At 42.7% G+C, this 17,475-nt stretch overlaps 1 protein-coding gene across 2 annotated transcripts in view; it reads left to right on the top strand.

Annotated features, from left to right (window-relative positions):
• The window catches only part of LOC122365043 (QRFP-like peptide receptor), an 81,809-nt gene that overhangs the window by 52,698 nt on the left and 11,636 nt on the right, over window positions 1–17,475 (top strand). For both annotated transcript variants that reach the window (XM_043335924.1, XM_043335925.1), the window contains exons 6-7: window positions 10,940–11,038; window positions 12,347–12,503. In XM_043335924.1, coding sequence (XP_043191859.1) covers window positions 10,940–11,038; window positions 12,347–12,503 — 256 coding nt within the window. The remainder of the gene's footprint in view (window positions 1–10,939; window positions 11,039–12,346; window positions 12,504–17,475) is intronic.

The raw sequence follows: 17,475 nt of genomic DNA, 5'->3' as shown, positions 1-17,475 counted from the left end.
ACAGGCAGAAAAGAAATGGTAAAGAAAAAATCATGCAGCATTTATTCACAGTTATTTCTGTTTACAAAATCACGTTGACTCGTCACAAACACATCGCAATCGAGTATAAAAAGCATGACAAAGAGGTTAATCAACGCTACATGTCGGTATATTTGATATGAATGGCAACTAACGAATATTAGACCGGAAATATTACATATTCACCTCTCATGCAATGCTAGGAAGTGTTATGTCCCATTTTGTTCTTCGTGGTATACATACATTTACCGAAGTTCCTCGATAATGTAATGACATTCATAGAGACTAATTTTCATGCTATCCTATTGAGGATAGTTCGGTGAACAGCTGTTGCCGCTCTGTACACTTATCAATGCTTATCCGCTCTGCGTGAATGGATCTATTTTTACCCATTCATGCACGAGATGAGCCATTTGATTATTCGGCTACCTCTTTTCCTAGATCTTATTTGGCTCTCCTTTTGGTTAGGCTTGGATAAGACATGTTGTCGAGCGTAAGCTAGCGCAGGAATAAGAAATTGTCGGAATTCATTTGCTACATTAACGCCCCATTCACAATGGGTTGTCGTGGTTTAGATACCAATGAGAACCACATATCTCTCCTGAGACTCTATGAAATATTTTTTGTGGTCATGAAAACCAAATAATATTTTCTATGTGCGCCTATTTTATGCCTGTATTCACTATACAAATAGTCGCTGTCTGAGTTCATGCTAACACAATCCCCATACCAGTCAGCTCCTGCCGTGTGTTGTTCGACAAAAGTGGCGCACTTGTGGGCGTGTTGGGCGACAAAAGTGGCACACTTGTGACACTTGTTCCACTGTATTTCTTTATTTGTCTGCCGTTACGTGGCAGTTTTGCGGCGGCTCTGAAAAGGGAGCAATCGGAGGTCATTCACCTAATGATGCACAGGTGTTTCGTGGAGGAATGACACACGAATCAAGTGTATTCGGGTGTAAGTGCTATTCGCACTAGCTGATCATGGCTTTCCTATAGCACACCTATCCCATTTATTTCTGACGCTGATAAAACATAGAGCTGAAACTTGTATTGATAGGAACAGCAATACAATGAAATATTAAAAATATTTGATATCAAAATTGAGCTGCACTGCACCCTATAGCCACAATGCAGGTGGGGGAGCGGGAGGCTTTTCGGGCTGCTGCTGTACACACCAGAAGAGTCATTCTTCTCATTCTCCTCTTCATTTATAAGTTTATTTTGACCTCACTTACGATGATTATCAACAGGTCTTCAAGCAATTAACAAGTCTTTATATCTCACGACTGTTTTACTTTATTTCATTTACAATTGCCGACCCAGACCTGCTTACACGAGAGCAGGAAGTTTTTTTTATTTCGTCTGAACATCATAAATGTCCGCTCCATATCCTCTGTCCTCGAGATGCTTCCTGTTACACCGAAACCGTTTCAGCTCTGTGAACTTTTATTATTACCCGAACGATCTCACAGCCATGTCACTAACCCAGCATCGCAGTCTGTCTGGTCTCCGTGGCTCATTTCTCATCGACGATGACCAAGAATGAATGAGTGTCCCATTTATGTAGGTTCCGGAGGAGCTGGTTCTGGATGACCTTGAGGCTGGAATTGTTGGTCGAGTGCCTAGCGACTGGAATCCGCTCACTGGAGGTGCCCTGATACATGGCGCACGTTTGTCCAGCGGCGGCGACATTGACAGCAACAGTGGCGGCTGGCAGAGGCGGTGACAGTTTGGCGACACTTTTTACACCTCTAGCGACAGTATTGATAGCAGTGGAGGTGACGGGATAGTATGGCGAGAATATTTACGGCTATACTGACAACATTAGCCATGTGGGAGGGATTGCGAGATATTTCCGTGTATAACTGTATAGGCGACAGTATTGACGACAGAGGAGGCAGAAAAATGAGGAAAAATAGGCATTAATTATTGTGGGGATCAATGATAGCACAAGGCGACAGTATCACGTCAATAGTTTCACTTCTTCTGACTGGTGGCGACAGGGGAGGTGACAATAGGCTGCGACTGTATGGCGGTTCATAATTTTACCTCTATCGGCATTGTTGGTAGAACGGCATTGTCGGTATCAAAACGACAGCAATGACAGAAGGTTGCACTTTCATCTCAAACAACAGTATTAGTGAGATAAATGTGGTTCATAGATTTGCGTTTAACCCGCGCGGGGCTGGGGGGGTAAATTTTACCCCCCTCGCGAATTTTTGCGATATCTCAAAAACGGCGGCGCGCAGCGCCGCCAAACTTTCAGTACCTTTTCTTACATCAATTTGACACGTTCCCTGAAAATTTGAGCGAAATCCGTCGGAAAATTTTTGAGAAATTGACGTTTTAGTGACGTCATGTTCGCCATTTTCGCCTCAAAAACGGCAAAAGTTCAAACGCCGCTAACATCTTCATTTTTAAAGGAATCAAGACGTAACAAAAAAGGTTATACGTAATTTTACTTTGTCTATCAAATGGCTATCTCGGTTTTTTGAAAATTTAAGATTTTGGCCTAAATTTTTTCAAAAAACTGACTTTTTTGGGAAAATCATTATAAAATCCAAAATTTTGAGTCTATCGAAAAAACCGGAATATATGTCAGAGAAGTGGTCTATGTGCACCTACATACCAAATTTTATAAGAATCGGTTCAAAAATGTGGGAGTTATTCAAAATTTTATGACGTCACGACACACAAAATTTTTGAAAAATGACTTTTTTGGAAGTTCTAGACCTCGTACGGAAACAAAAATAGCACCATTCGATTCGCCGTGAAAAACTGCATCAGATAGATACCTTTTTAGGCCTTAACAACCAACTTCAAAATTTGACCTCACTTGACCTGACCTTGACCTGACCTCGACCTGAAATTCATCCAGAGGTGGTCCATATCACTTATTGAGTGTGCCTATTGAATTCTATGAGTAAAATGACCCATAAAACATGTGTCGCACATGCCCTTTTCTATATTTTGTTTTTTGGTGACCTGACCTGACCTGACCTGACCTTGACCTTGACCTCTGAATGATATTGTATGCAACGAATATTGTCTTGGTAGCCTAAGAACACGTTTTGGGCAATCAGTCTCAGTCCATGACTCCATTCTTCGGCAACTACGGTGCAAGGCCGATACTGTAGAAACTTGCAATTTGTACCCTTGACCTGACCTTGACCTTGACCTCAAACTTTAAATTAAGTACATGTTTTTAGTAGTTCGTGATGAGAGCTTTCGATTGGCCTTTGAATTTTCCAAATCGGGCCATTAGTTCGGGAGATAACAGGGGGGGTAAAATTTACCCCCCCCCCAGCCCCGCGCGTTCGGCTGGAGACCCCAGCCCCGCGCGGGTTAACGACAGTAGCGGCAGCAGCAAGGCGACCGTATGGGCAGCAATGTTTGAACCTCACCTCCAGTGATCCTGGCAGCAGCACAGGAGACGGAACAGAAGATAATGACGATATAACTAAAGAAACGACAAGCAGATAAATGAGAGTCCAAGGCCATCTATACTAGGTCGTTCAATAAGTAAGGTAAAATGTGCTATAGCTCATTAACCTTAACAAGTTAAACAAAATAAAATATGTCATCTGAATCTATGAACAATTTGCTACACAACGTATCCAACTGTTTTTAGGAGTTTGAAAAATTGTTCGAACACGGTCGGTATGAAAACATTGATGCAGCACCGCTCCGTTTGGGAAGTGCCTTTTTGTCAGGTGAGCCTCGAGTTCATCTCGAAACCGGCGTCGGCAGCAAATCGTACCCTGATGACGCCACATGACCATTAACAATGCTTAGTGGTGGGAAGTGGGTAGTGATACGGCAGTGTAAGAGACAAGATTCTACGGCAGGCAGACCTATGCTTGCAGGACCCTCTGGATCTGGCACCATCCGTGAAATCAGCGAGGTGATGATGGAGACCCAAAGCATTCGCTTGACTGACTTCATTTACGGAGTGAAGTGTTCTGTCGAATCAGCTACAGGCATCATCAGATACGTTAAATATTTTCAAGGTCTGCCTGAGATGGATACCAAAAGAGTTCACTCAACAACAGAAGGATGCCCGACTAGGCATCAGTGCGGGGGTGGCTTTGCTCTTTCAGTACAGGAATGCTGGAGTATAGCCCTGATCTGGCGCCGTCCAGCTTCAATCTGTTCGGATCGCCGGAAGACGTTCTGTTTCCGGGAATAACTTTTTACGGATGAGGCAATCAAGAAAATAAAAAGACATGGTAAAAAACATCAATAAGGAGTTTTCCGAGCGGGTTTTCAGTGTTTGGTGGAGTGCTGAGATAAGCACGTGCGCCTGAACGGTAATTGGAAGTAGGTGCGAGTTCTGAAGGCTGGGGTGGTTGACCGATGGGACCTGCTACCAAATGCTTATAGCCATTTTGAAGACAATATTTCAATTAACATATGTTGCAAGTTTCATGTCGTTACACCAAAGGTGGACTGAAATAAATGCGATTTTACCTTACTTATTGAACGACCTAGTAGAAGGTACAGTCACTCCCCCGCCGACCAATCAGAGACAGATCCTGAGTGACGTCATCCCTGATGCTCGGAAGGGGTACTCCATTCCTTTGCAACGTAAAAATGACTAACTTCATTTGAAGAATATTGATGGCACTCTGCACATACCGCTCAGCCGTTGATGTCAATGGAAAGCCCAACCAATTTTCCAGCGACAAAAAAGAGCAGCAATATGCTAAGAAATGGCCGGTTTTGAAGATATAGTCGATTTAAAAATCATCTGCAGTTGCAGGAAAGCAACGTAAAAACGCATCGAGGTTATATTTTTACTATGGATAAATCATTTTTCAGTAAGTTTTTAGATGTGGTATAGATTTAAGTTACAACTTCATTACAATATTTTCATTACTTGAAACTTTATTTCAAAATAATATTTTCAAAAATGGCAGCTGTTGGCCAGTACCTTGGGAGCGATTGTGGCGCACCGCGCCATTAATTGTCCTGAGGCCCCCTTATGATGTCATCAAAAGTGGAGTGACATGGGCCTGTGAGAGTCATTCTACGAAAGAGTCATACAGGCATGCATGGGTATAAAAGGGCGGTGATTTCTTGAGTGACTATTATGACCCTGTGTCGGGCGTCATAAACCCATAAGCACCACACATTGGACACCAAAAGCATACTTGAGATCAAATGCACATGACTAAAAAATAAGAATTAAATAAATAATAATGATAAAATAAGAACAAGATCATTCGCTTCCACTCCGTAAAGCGATCCTGGCGGCCAACATTGGTCACGTTGCCGTTAGCCAATGATGGTCACTGCAAATAACGAGCGTCGTTTTTCTTCTGTTAATGGACCTCACATGTTGTCGCGGACTTTTACAGCGTCTGCAGAACACTGTTATTGGTGTCTCATGAAGAGTTGGTCGTTTAGATAGCCAATGGGTGATTGTGAACATTTATGAACTATACCGGACATTGGGGTGACTATCGTTTGGAAAGAAAAGCAAAATAAACCGTATTTGATCGGTTAGATTATGTAGTAAGGCCGAGCTTGTCTGATCGATTAAATCGAGCTTGCTTGTCTCGCAGCTATTGTGCGTTTGTCTCATACTTTGAATTCCCCTTCCGCTTTTTCGTTCCTTTGAAATTCTTTGATGTCTTCAGCTACGCTAATCCTAGAATTTCCTGTGTTGGCTCAACGAAATGCCTTCGAAAGGCAGTTTTACTGAAACAGTTTACGGGCGTTGTTGAATTATTCAAGAAGAATTCGAATGCCTCCGAGTGGGATGAGGTTCAGTTGTCTGTTGTGTTCATTCCTTTAGCTGTGCTAGCTGTGCTGAGTCAACTGTGTTCGTTTATCTACGCCAGGCTGTAGTCACTAGCATACGTGTGACGTGTTCGATTTTGGTGACGTCATGGTGTGAATACCGCACATTTTCTGTGGAAGCCTCTTGAAGAAATATATTATTTTGGATTTTTTCGTTAGATTCGGGAACACTTAAATGAAAAAAAAATATGCCAAATACTATTTCAGTAGGTGGAACTATGGTCATGAGTACCCAAATATAGGAACGTTCCCATTTTTGGGAACGGAGTTCCTAAATATGGGAACGGGCGTTCCCATTTATGAGAACGGAAAGTAGTTTTTCGGCCGTTCGCCCACTAAAACTCATTAGTGCATCACGTCTCAAAAAAGTGCACGCTAATTTAAGTATATACGAAGTCTCTATAAAATTATCTTTAATCTGACCGTTCAACAAGGAAATTGACCGTCGAATGATATTTTTAATGATTTTTTGAAATGACTGAATGGTGAAAACATGGGTTATACTACATTTAGCCTGCAATTTTAAGGAAAATGAAGCGTGTTTTAGTTTGAGGTCAAGTATAATAATTTTCGCCTGGTTATGAAGTTTCATACTAGCGACACCAGATGCTGACATATGCAAGCGAACACGCGGACAGTCCCGAGGTAATATTGTTGACTTTTGGTGTCGGGGCGCACGACCGCGTGGAACGTCAGTGATTTTACCGAACTACTGTTGTAAACTCAGTTTCAGTGGTTTAAAATTATTCAGCTGTAGTTTATCAGCCCGGAAAGACATATTTTATTTGGATGCTAGCTGTTTAGCGTTGTTTTATAAGGAGCGTCATGAGAGTGGTTTTTGTCTTCCGTGTTTCTAAGCATGATCGTTTTGGGGGAATTTCTCTTATATAGGTCGCTCTGTGTGGCTTATTTATAATTTTTATGCTGATTTCGATCATTCATCGTGCCCATCCTACCAGGGCTTTTGCCACTTACACTCATTAAGAAAGGAAAAAACTAGATTTTCATTGGGACTAGGTGTTTTGAGGGTGTAACATATTCAGCGTTCCCATTTTTGGATACTTCCTTGTGCTCGTCAACTATCGGTGATAAACAGACAGGTGCTTGACTTGTCTCCACCCTCGGCGCGGACGGTGGATATAGGTATGGAAGACCTTGTTGAACATCGCTGAGCGTTGTGAATTACATAATCCTGCAGAGGGGGGCGTGCCCGCTGCGAGATCGACGGGAATAAAAGCGCAGAAGACCGGGCGAAACATGCGACGGTCTTGCCGGAAAGGTCATCTGATGATTGTTGCGTTAACAATAATTTGCGGCGTTGGACGTGATGCTTGTTAATGAAAAGAGCCCCTGAAAGGCGTCGGTGAAATCGTTCCCAATTTTGGGTACGCCGTTCCCATAATAAGGAACGCTTGCAGCGCCAGTGTACGAGAGCGTTCCCAAATTTGGGCTCGCGGCCCGGATGATGGACTGCTTTAGAAATAGGGGAACGATTTGAAACTACGATGGGCCTTACAATATCAAACTATTTCCCAACAATATTGAGACAAATATCAGGCGGTTCACGATCGTTTTATATTTTTTGGACGTCATTTAACGGTTCTTTTTCTTGTTTTAAATAATGCCTACATGGCGTTCCCATATTTGGGTTTATCGTTCCCAAACATGGGAACGAAAATGCGTTCCCGAAAATGGGTACGCTTGACCAAAGTTCCGCCTACTGATTTCATAATGCTTTTTTCAACTCCCGCCAGTGTTCACACCATGACGTCAGCCGGCATGCGCGTAATTTCTCGTGACGCCACCTGGTGTTTATCCCATTGATCTGTGCGTTCAGTTGCCTACATAGAGTCAGCTGTTTGTCCAGATTCGGTTGTCTGCTGTGTACAGAGCACACGACGTTTTGAACAACCCTACATTGATCACAATTCAATTTAATTCCAAAATGGACTTATGGAATACTGGTATCAAAACGCGGTCAGGTTTCGGTTGTAGAAATAGCGCGGAAGAGCAGACAGTATGTGTGTGCTCTTCACCCGTATACCACAACAAATGGAAATTACGTGTCACCCAGTTATGATATGTAAATTAACCAAAGTTTGCCTACTAATGAGTAGCTAGAGGTGCCTGTTGAGAAAGTGTTGATAATTTGATTTAGCTTCATGATTATTTTAACAGCATACTTACAAAACGTGACATGCATATTCCGTAAGATTCATGTTCCAGTTACCCTGGTGGTTCTCCGTGGAGAAAATTTTCGCAATGCATTGCGCGTTTCAAATTTGCATTGGTTATATTTCCATTCTTGAATGTATTTTCGCTTCCGAGCATGTGTTACTTATCCAGCTGGATTGCCATGGTTAACATAAATTTGCGTAAATTAGTATTCCTTTTTATTTCTTTTTCTGTCACCTAATTATGTCGTTTGCTATATCACCTTTGTTTGACTAAGGTGCGTGTGCAGTGGCCATTCCAGGACGTTTCGCGCGACCGCCTATTTATATTCCTGTCATAGCCGAGAGCAGCCTATTATTTACCGAAATGGACAGGTGGCATTTTCCCTAGAGTGTTGTGGGTAGAAAGGTATCTCAATGGGCACTTCTTTCTTTTCCTTTAAGAAAAAAATATTGAATGAGAAATAATATGTTTAGTTTTATCTAAGTGTAACAAAGGTAGCTTTTTGGTCCATCTCTGCTCTCCAGTTTTATAATCGATATGCCACTTGACCCTTTATGCTGAGCTTCTTTTTAATTTGAGCCTTCTTGAGTCGCATGGTTCACGTGACTCTTGAACTGCCGAAGCCACCTGAGCTAATAAAACGTAATTTAAAGATTCGGCTGTTATTGATCTATAGCGTTTATGTTATTCAGATCAGTCGTCGACCTTGATGTCTGCCATTTGTTGTTTCGTTTTCTCTGGCTACCTCTCAGAGCACAGAATAACTTGCTTATGAATCGCTAGCTATGGTGGTGTGGTTAGTAGGCTGAGTCAGTGAGTAGGCTCAAGCCCTTAGCTTGGCTATAAAATTGTAGGATCGATTGATGTAATCGCTAAAATAGCAAATAAATGAGCGACGATATACAGCCTTTAAATGCATGAAAAGGTAACTGTCGCTCTGGTGTTTATATATAAATAACTATTTATTAATGTCAATTATGTCAATTTACTGAAGTTTTTCATCAAAATGAACCTTGGACATGTTGCGACTTTTAAGAACAAATAAGCACAATATTTACCGTTTTAATGTTCACTCAAAGTCTCAATTCCATTTATCAAGTCATCGGAATGCTGGTCTCCAAATGCCGCTCCAATGGGAGTACTTTCGCAGAAAACTGCCGATATTAAACATCGTTTATGGTTCAGAATACATTAAACCCCGTGCGGAATGGCAAGATAAGTGATTAATGGTTATTGCGATTTCAGGAACTCGGCATAACATGCAGTGCCGCGTGGATTATATAAGGTGGTTTATTAAAAATGGACAGGGGGGTAGATCATTGGAGAGGCTAAAGGAGTTTGCAGTGCACATGCATGTTGGCTTGTTTGGGTTGCGTGTTGGCTTGTTTGGATTGTTTGCGCAAGTTCGCACCTTTTGCAGGAAGTTATTTCTTATTAGGAACGTTTTATCTGCATTTTTCTTATCCCCTGTAACCGTAGCCAGTGAGCACGTCTAAGTTTTTATAGAGATTGTCTTCCCATGTTTTTTATCAATGCACCGTCACTGCACTTATTAGAGAACACACTCAGCGCTGTTCTTGTTTGCACCATCACGCAAAAAGTAACGCTGAACATCCACATGGTTTCTCTCAGCGCACGTCTCAGACACTGTGTTTGTTCCACGGATATAGCGAGAGATCCGGTAATGGGAACGCCATGTTGCTACAGGCTATTTGCGTTAGATCTCTGAGAGAACGTGCTTCATGGAAGCGAGTGCTTCTTTGCCGGATCACCTCCGGCTCGGATGGAGATATCTATTGATATGTCAGCTCAGGACAAGGATCTTGTTGATTAATTTTTTTTTCCATTTATTTTCTATATGCATCCATTAAACGTTTTTTTTCTGTACCATTTTGATGTGAAAGGAAAAATCAATAAAGGTTTTTGTCTTTCGCGATGTTCAATGAAAATAAATGCTCTAAAACGTATGTTTGCAAAATTATCAGGCCCGTTCCTCTTGCTATTGGCTTTTTTGTCTTTCTTGTCTGCTGGTCGAGAAGAAAAGCATGCATTGCGAGATGACAATATCGCAGCCCCAAGACCATAAGAGACTTTATTTGCGGTCGTGTAGGACACTTAACTACGCACTGTGAGACATTTAAAGTCACACCATGAGACATTTAATGACGCTTCCCCTGAGTTGCTGAAAGCTGACTCCCCACTTGTAACACACTCGATACCACCCTCATGATATTCCCCCGATATGCCCGCATGATACGCCCTCATGCTACGCCCTCATGGAACCGCCTCTCTTGAAACGTTCGATAGCGCTTTATGAGAATCTGAGCACAAACAATCGGCTGCCATTTATTGAATCGATGGCTTTGAGCGTCTCGCTGGTTTTCAAATAGCTAGACTTTCTGGAAAAGAGAAGTGTTTTACTAGGAAAATGGTCCACTGGATAGAAATAGGAACGCCATGGCTCTACGATACGTTTTATTTTATTTTACGCACAACTCGCACAAGGGCTTTACTGTGTGTGTATTGTTTGCAAGTGGTAAATACTTGTTAACAATGATAAGCAGCTGTGTTGATTGTGTTTTATTCCTAGTGTTTTATTCCTTTTATTCCTCGTTTTATTCCTATTTGCATGTGGTGGAGATAGTGCTCATAATATTTGTCTGATGTTTTCAGCCAATGACACCAGTGCTTCTCTGAAGTTTTAGGAGCTATTTTGATGATTGCGTTCGTAACCTTTTTTAATGGTGACTTTTTCTTCCTTCCAGGTGGTGAAGATGGTGATGGTATTTTTCTGATGTATGCGACATCAATAGTGTTTCTCTGAAGCTTGGTTATGCTGGTAATCATTTTCATCGACTGTTTTGATGGTGATTTGTTCCTCTCTCCAGGTGGTAGTCATAGCCTGGTGCTGATGGTGATTTTCCTCCTCTCCACAGGTGGTGAAGATGGTGGTGATGGTGGTGATGGTGTTCGTCGTCTGCTGGGCACCACTCCAGGTCATTATTCTCTTCGGCGTGCTCAACAAATACGACAGAGTAAGTGAGAGCGTCATGCTTCCCCGAGAAAGTGACGGCAGCGAATGATCATCTTGCTTTGTTGGTGGTACATGCTTGTCAGCAATTGCATTTGTAATGAAAAGCGCCGTTTATTATGATTAACCATCTTGGGATTTCAAAGATAACATTTAATGACACAAAATGTTTTGTTCAAGAATGTAAAATACAACTAACTAAGCGTTTTTTAGTTCAATTCGTAGCATTCACGCTATTCTTTTTTATCCACGGACTTAGCAACTATACGAAGCGAGTAGACGCCACCTTTTTAGCAACCTAACGTTGCTATCATTAATGCCGAGCACTCAACACTCAACAGCCCCTTCCTGTTGCTGGGACCATTTCATGCTACCTCACTGGACTTCCTTGGCCATTATTTTCTTTCTCCCGCGAAGAGTGTCCACAGCTGCTAAAATGACCCACCCCTTACAGCCAGCACATTTATAGAATAGCACCACCACGCCCTATAACTCAAAGTAGTTTAAAATAAATGAAACGAACATAACTCCTCTAAAAGAATATCATGATTTATCGTTGTATCGATTCAATCTAATCCAAGCCAATAGCGTCTGCCGCCGAGGCTGTTCGAGTTCGTCAATCACGAGCTTTGGCCGCTAGCCCTCCCCCATGGGGAAGGGGTATTGTCGGAGTAGAGTGATACCAAAGGGGTGGGTGTGGGCCGTGGGGTGGGGTGGGGGTTGTGTCCTGAGGCGTAATATGGGGCCAGTGATGGGTGGTTATATGGTTGATCAAGTGTTGATGAGCGGTAGGGATATGGTTTTCTGCGCTTGGGCGAGGATGCTAGGAAGAAAAAGGCACGCTATGGAGGTTGATTTAGCGTGAGAGGAGACAGATAGTTTTGTTTTCATGACACTGTAGTCATGGGAAGTTAGATCTACTGATCAGTGGATGATCTTTCATGCTATAGGGAATTCAAAATTTCGCGTAACCTCCCGAAGCATTGACAATAATTACGTCATAGAGCCTTGCAACAACCAGGGCAAAGGTTTGTACATTTATCGTTTTAGAATGTGTTGAAAAATCGATTAAATCCCGTTTGCTCCTGCCCGTTTTCGTCACGTGGAATTTTTCGCCTCCTCTCGTAATGACAGTGTTGTTATCTCGAGCTTTCCCGGCAGCTCCCGGGTGGATTTCTCACGTGAAATTTCATGTCTCCTCTCGTATGATATTGTGTTTTACACTATTTCCCAAAAGCTCCCGAGTGGCTTTGTCACGTGAAATTCTTCGCCTCCTCTCGTATGACAGGGTTTTTTATCTTTTTCCCGACAGCTCCCCGAATGGTTCTCTCACGTGGAGTTCTTCGCATACTTCCTGGCGTACAGTAACTCCCTGTGGAACCCCGTGCTTTACGGAGGGTTTAACAACGCCTTTCGCAAGGGTTTCAGCAGACTCTTCAGATGCCGGAAGCCCACGGTTGTCCTCAACGGTAAGTAGAAGCTGAAGCTGGTGGAATCATGGAATTGTTTATGTATTGAGCCACTGGAATTTGCTGAAAAGCGTTAGTGTGGTGAATGGGAATGCTTCTGCAAAATTGTCATTGATGTTGGGGATGTGGTGGATTTTGTAAATATGTGGCCTGCTTGATGCTGATGGATGCTGCACGTTTTTTTTTTCTTTGCTAAGACACCCCACAACTCGGCTAGGCACTCAATGACGCTGCCGTGTTCTATAGTTCGGTGGAACCATTGTAGAAAAAAAAAAACTAGAAAAAAAGCACGGTGAAAATGGTAAGATTGTGTTAAATGATATGGGCATAACGATTAGAAGAATAGGGTAATAGAATGCTCATGGTAATTCGATGCCGGTGAGGAAACAGGCCTTACACGTGAGGGCCATTCTGTAATGATGGCAGAAACATAGAGCACTTATGGATTTCTACAATCCTTCGACTGCATTGTCGTCCAGTGTCCAGAGTAGACACGTGTCTCCAAGATCTGTTCTATATGCAAACGCGACGCTGGTAAAAGCTCCGAGCGGCCAAACGGGTGGCATATGTCAGCTGAAGTATTCAGATGCCACTTCGAGTCGCCATAACGTATTGATTGTGTATTATGATCCCGGGTCCAGAGACTAAATTTGGTCAAGAAGTGTTCAGAGTACTGAAGTGGTCTACCGGTGTGGCTCGTGCTGAGATTCTACGTTGTTGGCTGGTCTGGTTTTAATTTTAAACCCAGTCGGATTCACTATGTTTGGGTCTGGTTATACAATGTCTGGTTCAGTATGACTATGGTCTGGTATGGTCTGGTTTAGTATGGTCTGCTTCAGTATGGCCAGCTTCAGTACGGTCTGGTTCATTGTCTGGTAGTCGGATTAAATGTGGTCTGGCCAATTGGTCCCTGGTTGATCGTAATGGTTTAATTTGGTCGGGTTCAGTGTGGTGTAGATTGTTGTGGTGTGCAATGCCGTGCAATTTTATCTGCAATTATATACTTCACAGAGTGTCTGTTTGGTCTGTCTCCATGGTCTTGTTTGTTTGACGATTTTTCACTGCATCATGTAGTTAAAAATCGTCTACTGTTTATACTTTTATTTTTGCATGTGAATATATCAGTTTTGATTTCTTTACATATCTCTGCTAAACCCTCTCTCTCTCTCTCTCTCTCTCTCTCTCTCTCTCTCTCTCTCTCTCTCTCTCTCTCTCTCTCTCTCTCTCTTTCTCTCTCTCTCTCTCTCTCTCTCTCTCTCTCTCTCTCTCTCTCTCTCTCTCTCTCTCTCTCTCTCTCTCTCTCTCTCTCTCTCTCTCTCTCTCTCTCTCTCTCTCTCTCTCTCTCTCTCTCTCTCTCTCTCTCTCTCTCTCTCTCTCTCTCTCTCTCTCTCTCTCTCTCTCGTCACTCGCTGTCTCGACTGTCGGGTACAAATACATACCACAAGGATGGTATTTCCAAATACATTTTACCGTTTAATAATGCATTTTTGTGACGGTCTGCCCATATCAAAGATACGTCAGTGTTCTCCAAGCATATTTCAAAGCAGGCAGCGATTATGCTGTCTGGAACTGCAACAAAGATATGTTTTTACTTTTGTTATATTCCGTTTATCTGGATACATTTACAGTTGAAGTGCGCAATTTTCATGCATTATATTACATATGTTAAATCATGTTTTCAGCCTTGCATTCCGCTGAAGCGACATATATTGTGGGGAGCTTAGTCTGTACCATATTCATGTAGATATTGATTGTGTCAACGTTTGGCGTGCATTCTTTGCTTTTTTCTTTTGTCTTGAGCATGTCACTCAGCGACTTTTTTGTTCGTATGAAAGTCGAAAAGCAATATTTATCTCTATTTATGCGTTTACACAGAAAGATGAAATATACGAACCACAAAACCTATCTATCTAAAGGAATATGTTTGATGTTAATTTCCGCCTATCGATTTAATACTCGGTCTCCATATCATGCGCACATTACGCCACATTTCGCTCCTATTAAACCATGAATTATTACGGAAATATCAGCCTCTTCTGACATTTTATACTGCCATTTGATAAACTACCCTTTAATAAAAGGAAACCCGGGTTTGTAGTACGCAGCTTCGTTCAAACTAAAATAGCATGAACATTGAACACTCGCCTGGCGTACGGCGTGAAATGTGTTATGAATGTTCCAAAATATAAAGCAGTTTCAGCTAGTTTCTAGTTTTCACAGCAAACGGTAGGCGGTGGGAAATAAGCATCTCGTTATGATAATTGGAGGATATTTTTAAATAAGACTGAGGAAGTATGCGTGGATTTTGGCTGGATTGGATCCATTGTCTTCTGATTACTTCTGCCTACGTTGCAAGTTTATCGATCACAGAGAGTAGATGTCAAAATGGGACTATTTAGAGACATTCATAATTAATTTTTGCCTCGTAATAACGCCCAACGCTCAAAGTAGGACAAACTCGCGCTGTTGTAGTAAAGGAAATTCGAATTGGTGTAACTGGGAATCGAGCCCTGATCTTCCAACCAACATTACCCTATCTTCCTGGATAGTTTTCACTCATACCACGTTGATACCACGTAGCTGATAGTCGGTAACCGCTCGAGTACGCAAGCAGACAGAGCCGACATAGCTAAAACCCGCCTCCATCACGACATTTCTGAGACATATGCGACGCATAACGTGCGTAATTGGCCGTCAGGTATATGATGTTCTGAACGCAGGTGGCTACTGGACCAATTTCACATGATGTGTCAGTTGTTTGGGAGAAGGAAATGTCCCACTTCCGGACTTGCGCGCTTTAAACCTCGCCCGTATAGGGGGGTCGAACGGACCCCCCCCATGGTTTTTCGCAAATAACTCGCGTAAAAAGCGGCGGATCGCGACGAAACTTTCAGTACCCTCGCGTTCATCAATTTCACACCTACCCTGAAAATTTAATGACCCTGACCCAAATGACCTTTGACCTGTGGCCTACTTTTCGAGACCATGTTTGGCTGGAATCGCGATTCGGCGTATGTCGGCTCGCATTAGCCGCGCGTTTGCAGTCTTTTCGTGGTTTCAAGCATTCAAACATGTGATATGATGTTGCCCCCATGCATTAGGATGGGTGTCAAGGTCACCTGAAGGTCAGGTCAGGTCATTGACCTTTGATGACCTCGGTTCACTTTTTCGAGTTTTACATGTTTCTAGGCCAGTTTTTGGAGCTGAATTCGAATTTGGCAACCATATGAACATTTACCAAGTAGTTTTGATGCCTTCGTAACATGTTACGAAGCTGTCAGAGGCGGTTGCCACCTACTACGAATATCCTTACTGGTTGACCTGACCTGACCTGACCCGACCTGGCCTAAATACATGAAGACATCATCTGTGATCAAAACTAACATGATATTCGTGATCAGCACCCCGAAAAACCCCATAGCAGCCACACTTTACGACGTTCTAACAGGTCCCGATTTTCCCGCCTTTGGGGTCATTGACCTGATCTGCAAGGTCAACCAATGACCTAGGACCTTAGAATTGGGTATCATCGGCTTCCTCTCGTCACGGGCAACAAGCTCGTTTTTTCCGCGAAGCTCTAGCTCGATCAAGGGCGAAACGACAAGGGGGGTCCAACGGACCCCCCCCCCCCCATATACGTTCGCGGCTGGAAAAACACCAATACGGGCGACGGTTAAATGCCACACTTGCTGTAAATGACAAGTAGATAATTCAAATGATATTGTAATGCTGGCGTTTGTACAATGGCAGGCTCAGCCACCTTTGAGTGCGTTGCTTGAATCGTGACTCTCTGCAATGGCGCATCGGACTCGGGCATCTGTCTGTGAATTTTGTGCATCACAAGGGACGGCACAAGTTTATCCTTATGGCAGCGTAAGCTGCAAATCGGAAAGTGGCCTTTTCCCCTCAGGAATAAGTGCCAGATACTCAATAACTTGTTCTGCTAGACAACAGTTACACTAATTTATTTTCTCTTAGCTAAAATTATCTAAATCCAAAATATATGATTCATGACAATGACGTAATCTCAGTTAGGTAGGCCATTCATGACATCGTACTCCCGGACAGTGTTGCCGTCCTGGTACTATAGTACCAGATCTGGTACTTTTTCGACATTTCTGGTACGGAAGTACGCCTAAACGAAATCTGGTACTTTTTCGTCGAAATGCATTTTTTTGGCATTTCAATATTTCTTTCAATATAAGTAAAAAAACAATTCTTTTAGTCAGGAGGGATGGTGTTTCTAACTTTCTCATCATAATTTGTCATGCATCGGATTCGGAATTATTAATACCTATTCCTGTTGTGTGCTAGCAGAAGTAAACAGGTGGAAAATTCGCGCGCCACGCCGGCTGCCAAGGGCGGGCCGCCGGCTGCAGGTGCAGGCTGAGGCATTTGTTGTGTCCAAGGCAATATAAGAGGTTGTGTCATGAGTTGGGAATTGATCGGGCCCAAATGCAACGATTTGCGGTGGCTCGTAAGCTGAGATACCAATAACCAATAGTTGGGAATTGTAGTTGTATTGTGAACAGTGAAATGTGAGTTCCGTCGACGGTCGAAGGGCTAAGGAAAGAGGCTAGTTTGAATCAGTGTCCCAAAATTGTGTGATTTCGTTGGAAAACTAAATGACACCCAACAAATAATTTTCCATTTTCACTAGCATATTACTGTGGTAATTTTCGGATTATGGGTGCAAGCTAGGATCCTGGGTGCAATTGCCAGTCTCAACTGGAATGCCCCCTCTCGAAGGCAGGATTTCGATTTCTCTATTTTAAGGCCAATTTTAGGTAGGTATACAATTCGGGAGCCTTCAGAAGAGCGCCTTTCTGCCTTTCAAGGGGCGACGCGGGGAGACGAATGGGTCGAACTACTGGGTCAAATGAGCCATAAATTACTTGCTGGCATGAATATAACGAAATTTTGGTTATTTTTAAAGTACTGAATTAATAACAAGTTGACCTACTACGATCTG

Source organism: Amphibalanus amphitrite, unplaced genomic scaffold (assembly GCF_019059575.1).
Source record: "Amphibalanus amphitrite isolate SeventyFive unplaced genomic scaffold, NRLGWU_Aamphi_draft 000712F_arrow, whole genome shotgun sequence".
Classification (NCBI taxonomy): Eukaryota; Metazoa; Arthropoda; class Thecostraca; order Balanomorpha; family Balanidae; genus Amphibalanus; species Amphibalanus amphitrite.
This window is presented reverse-complemented; position numbering and strand designations above follow the sequence as displayed.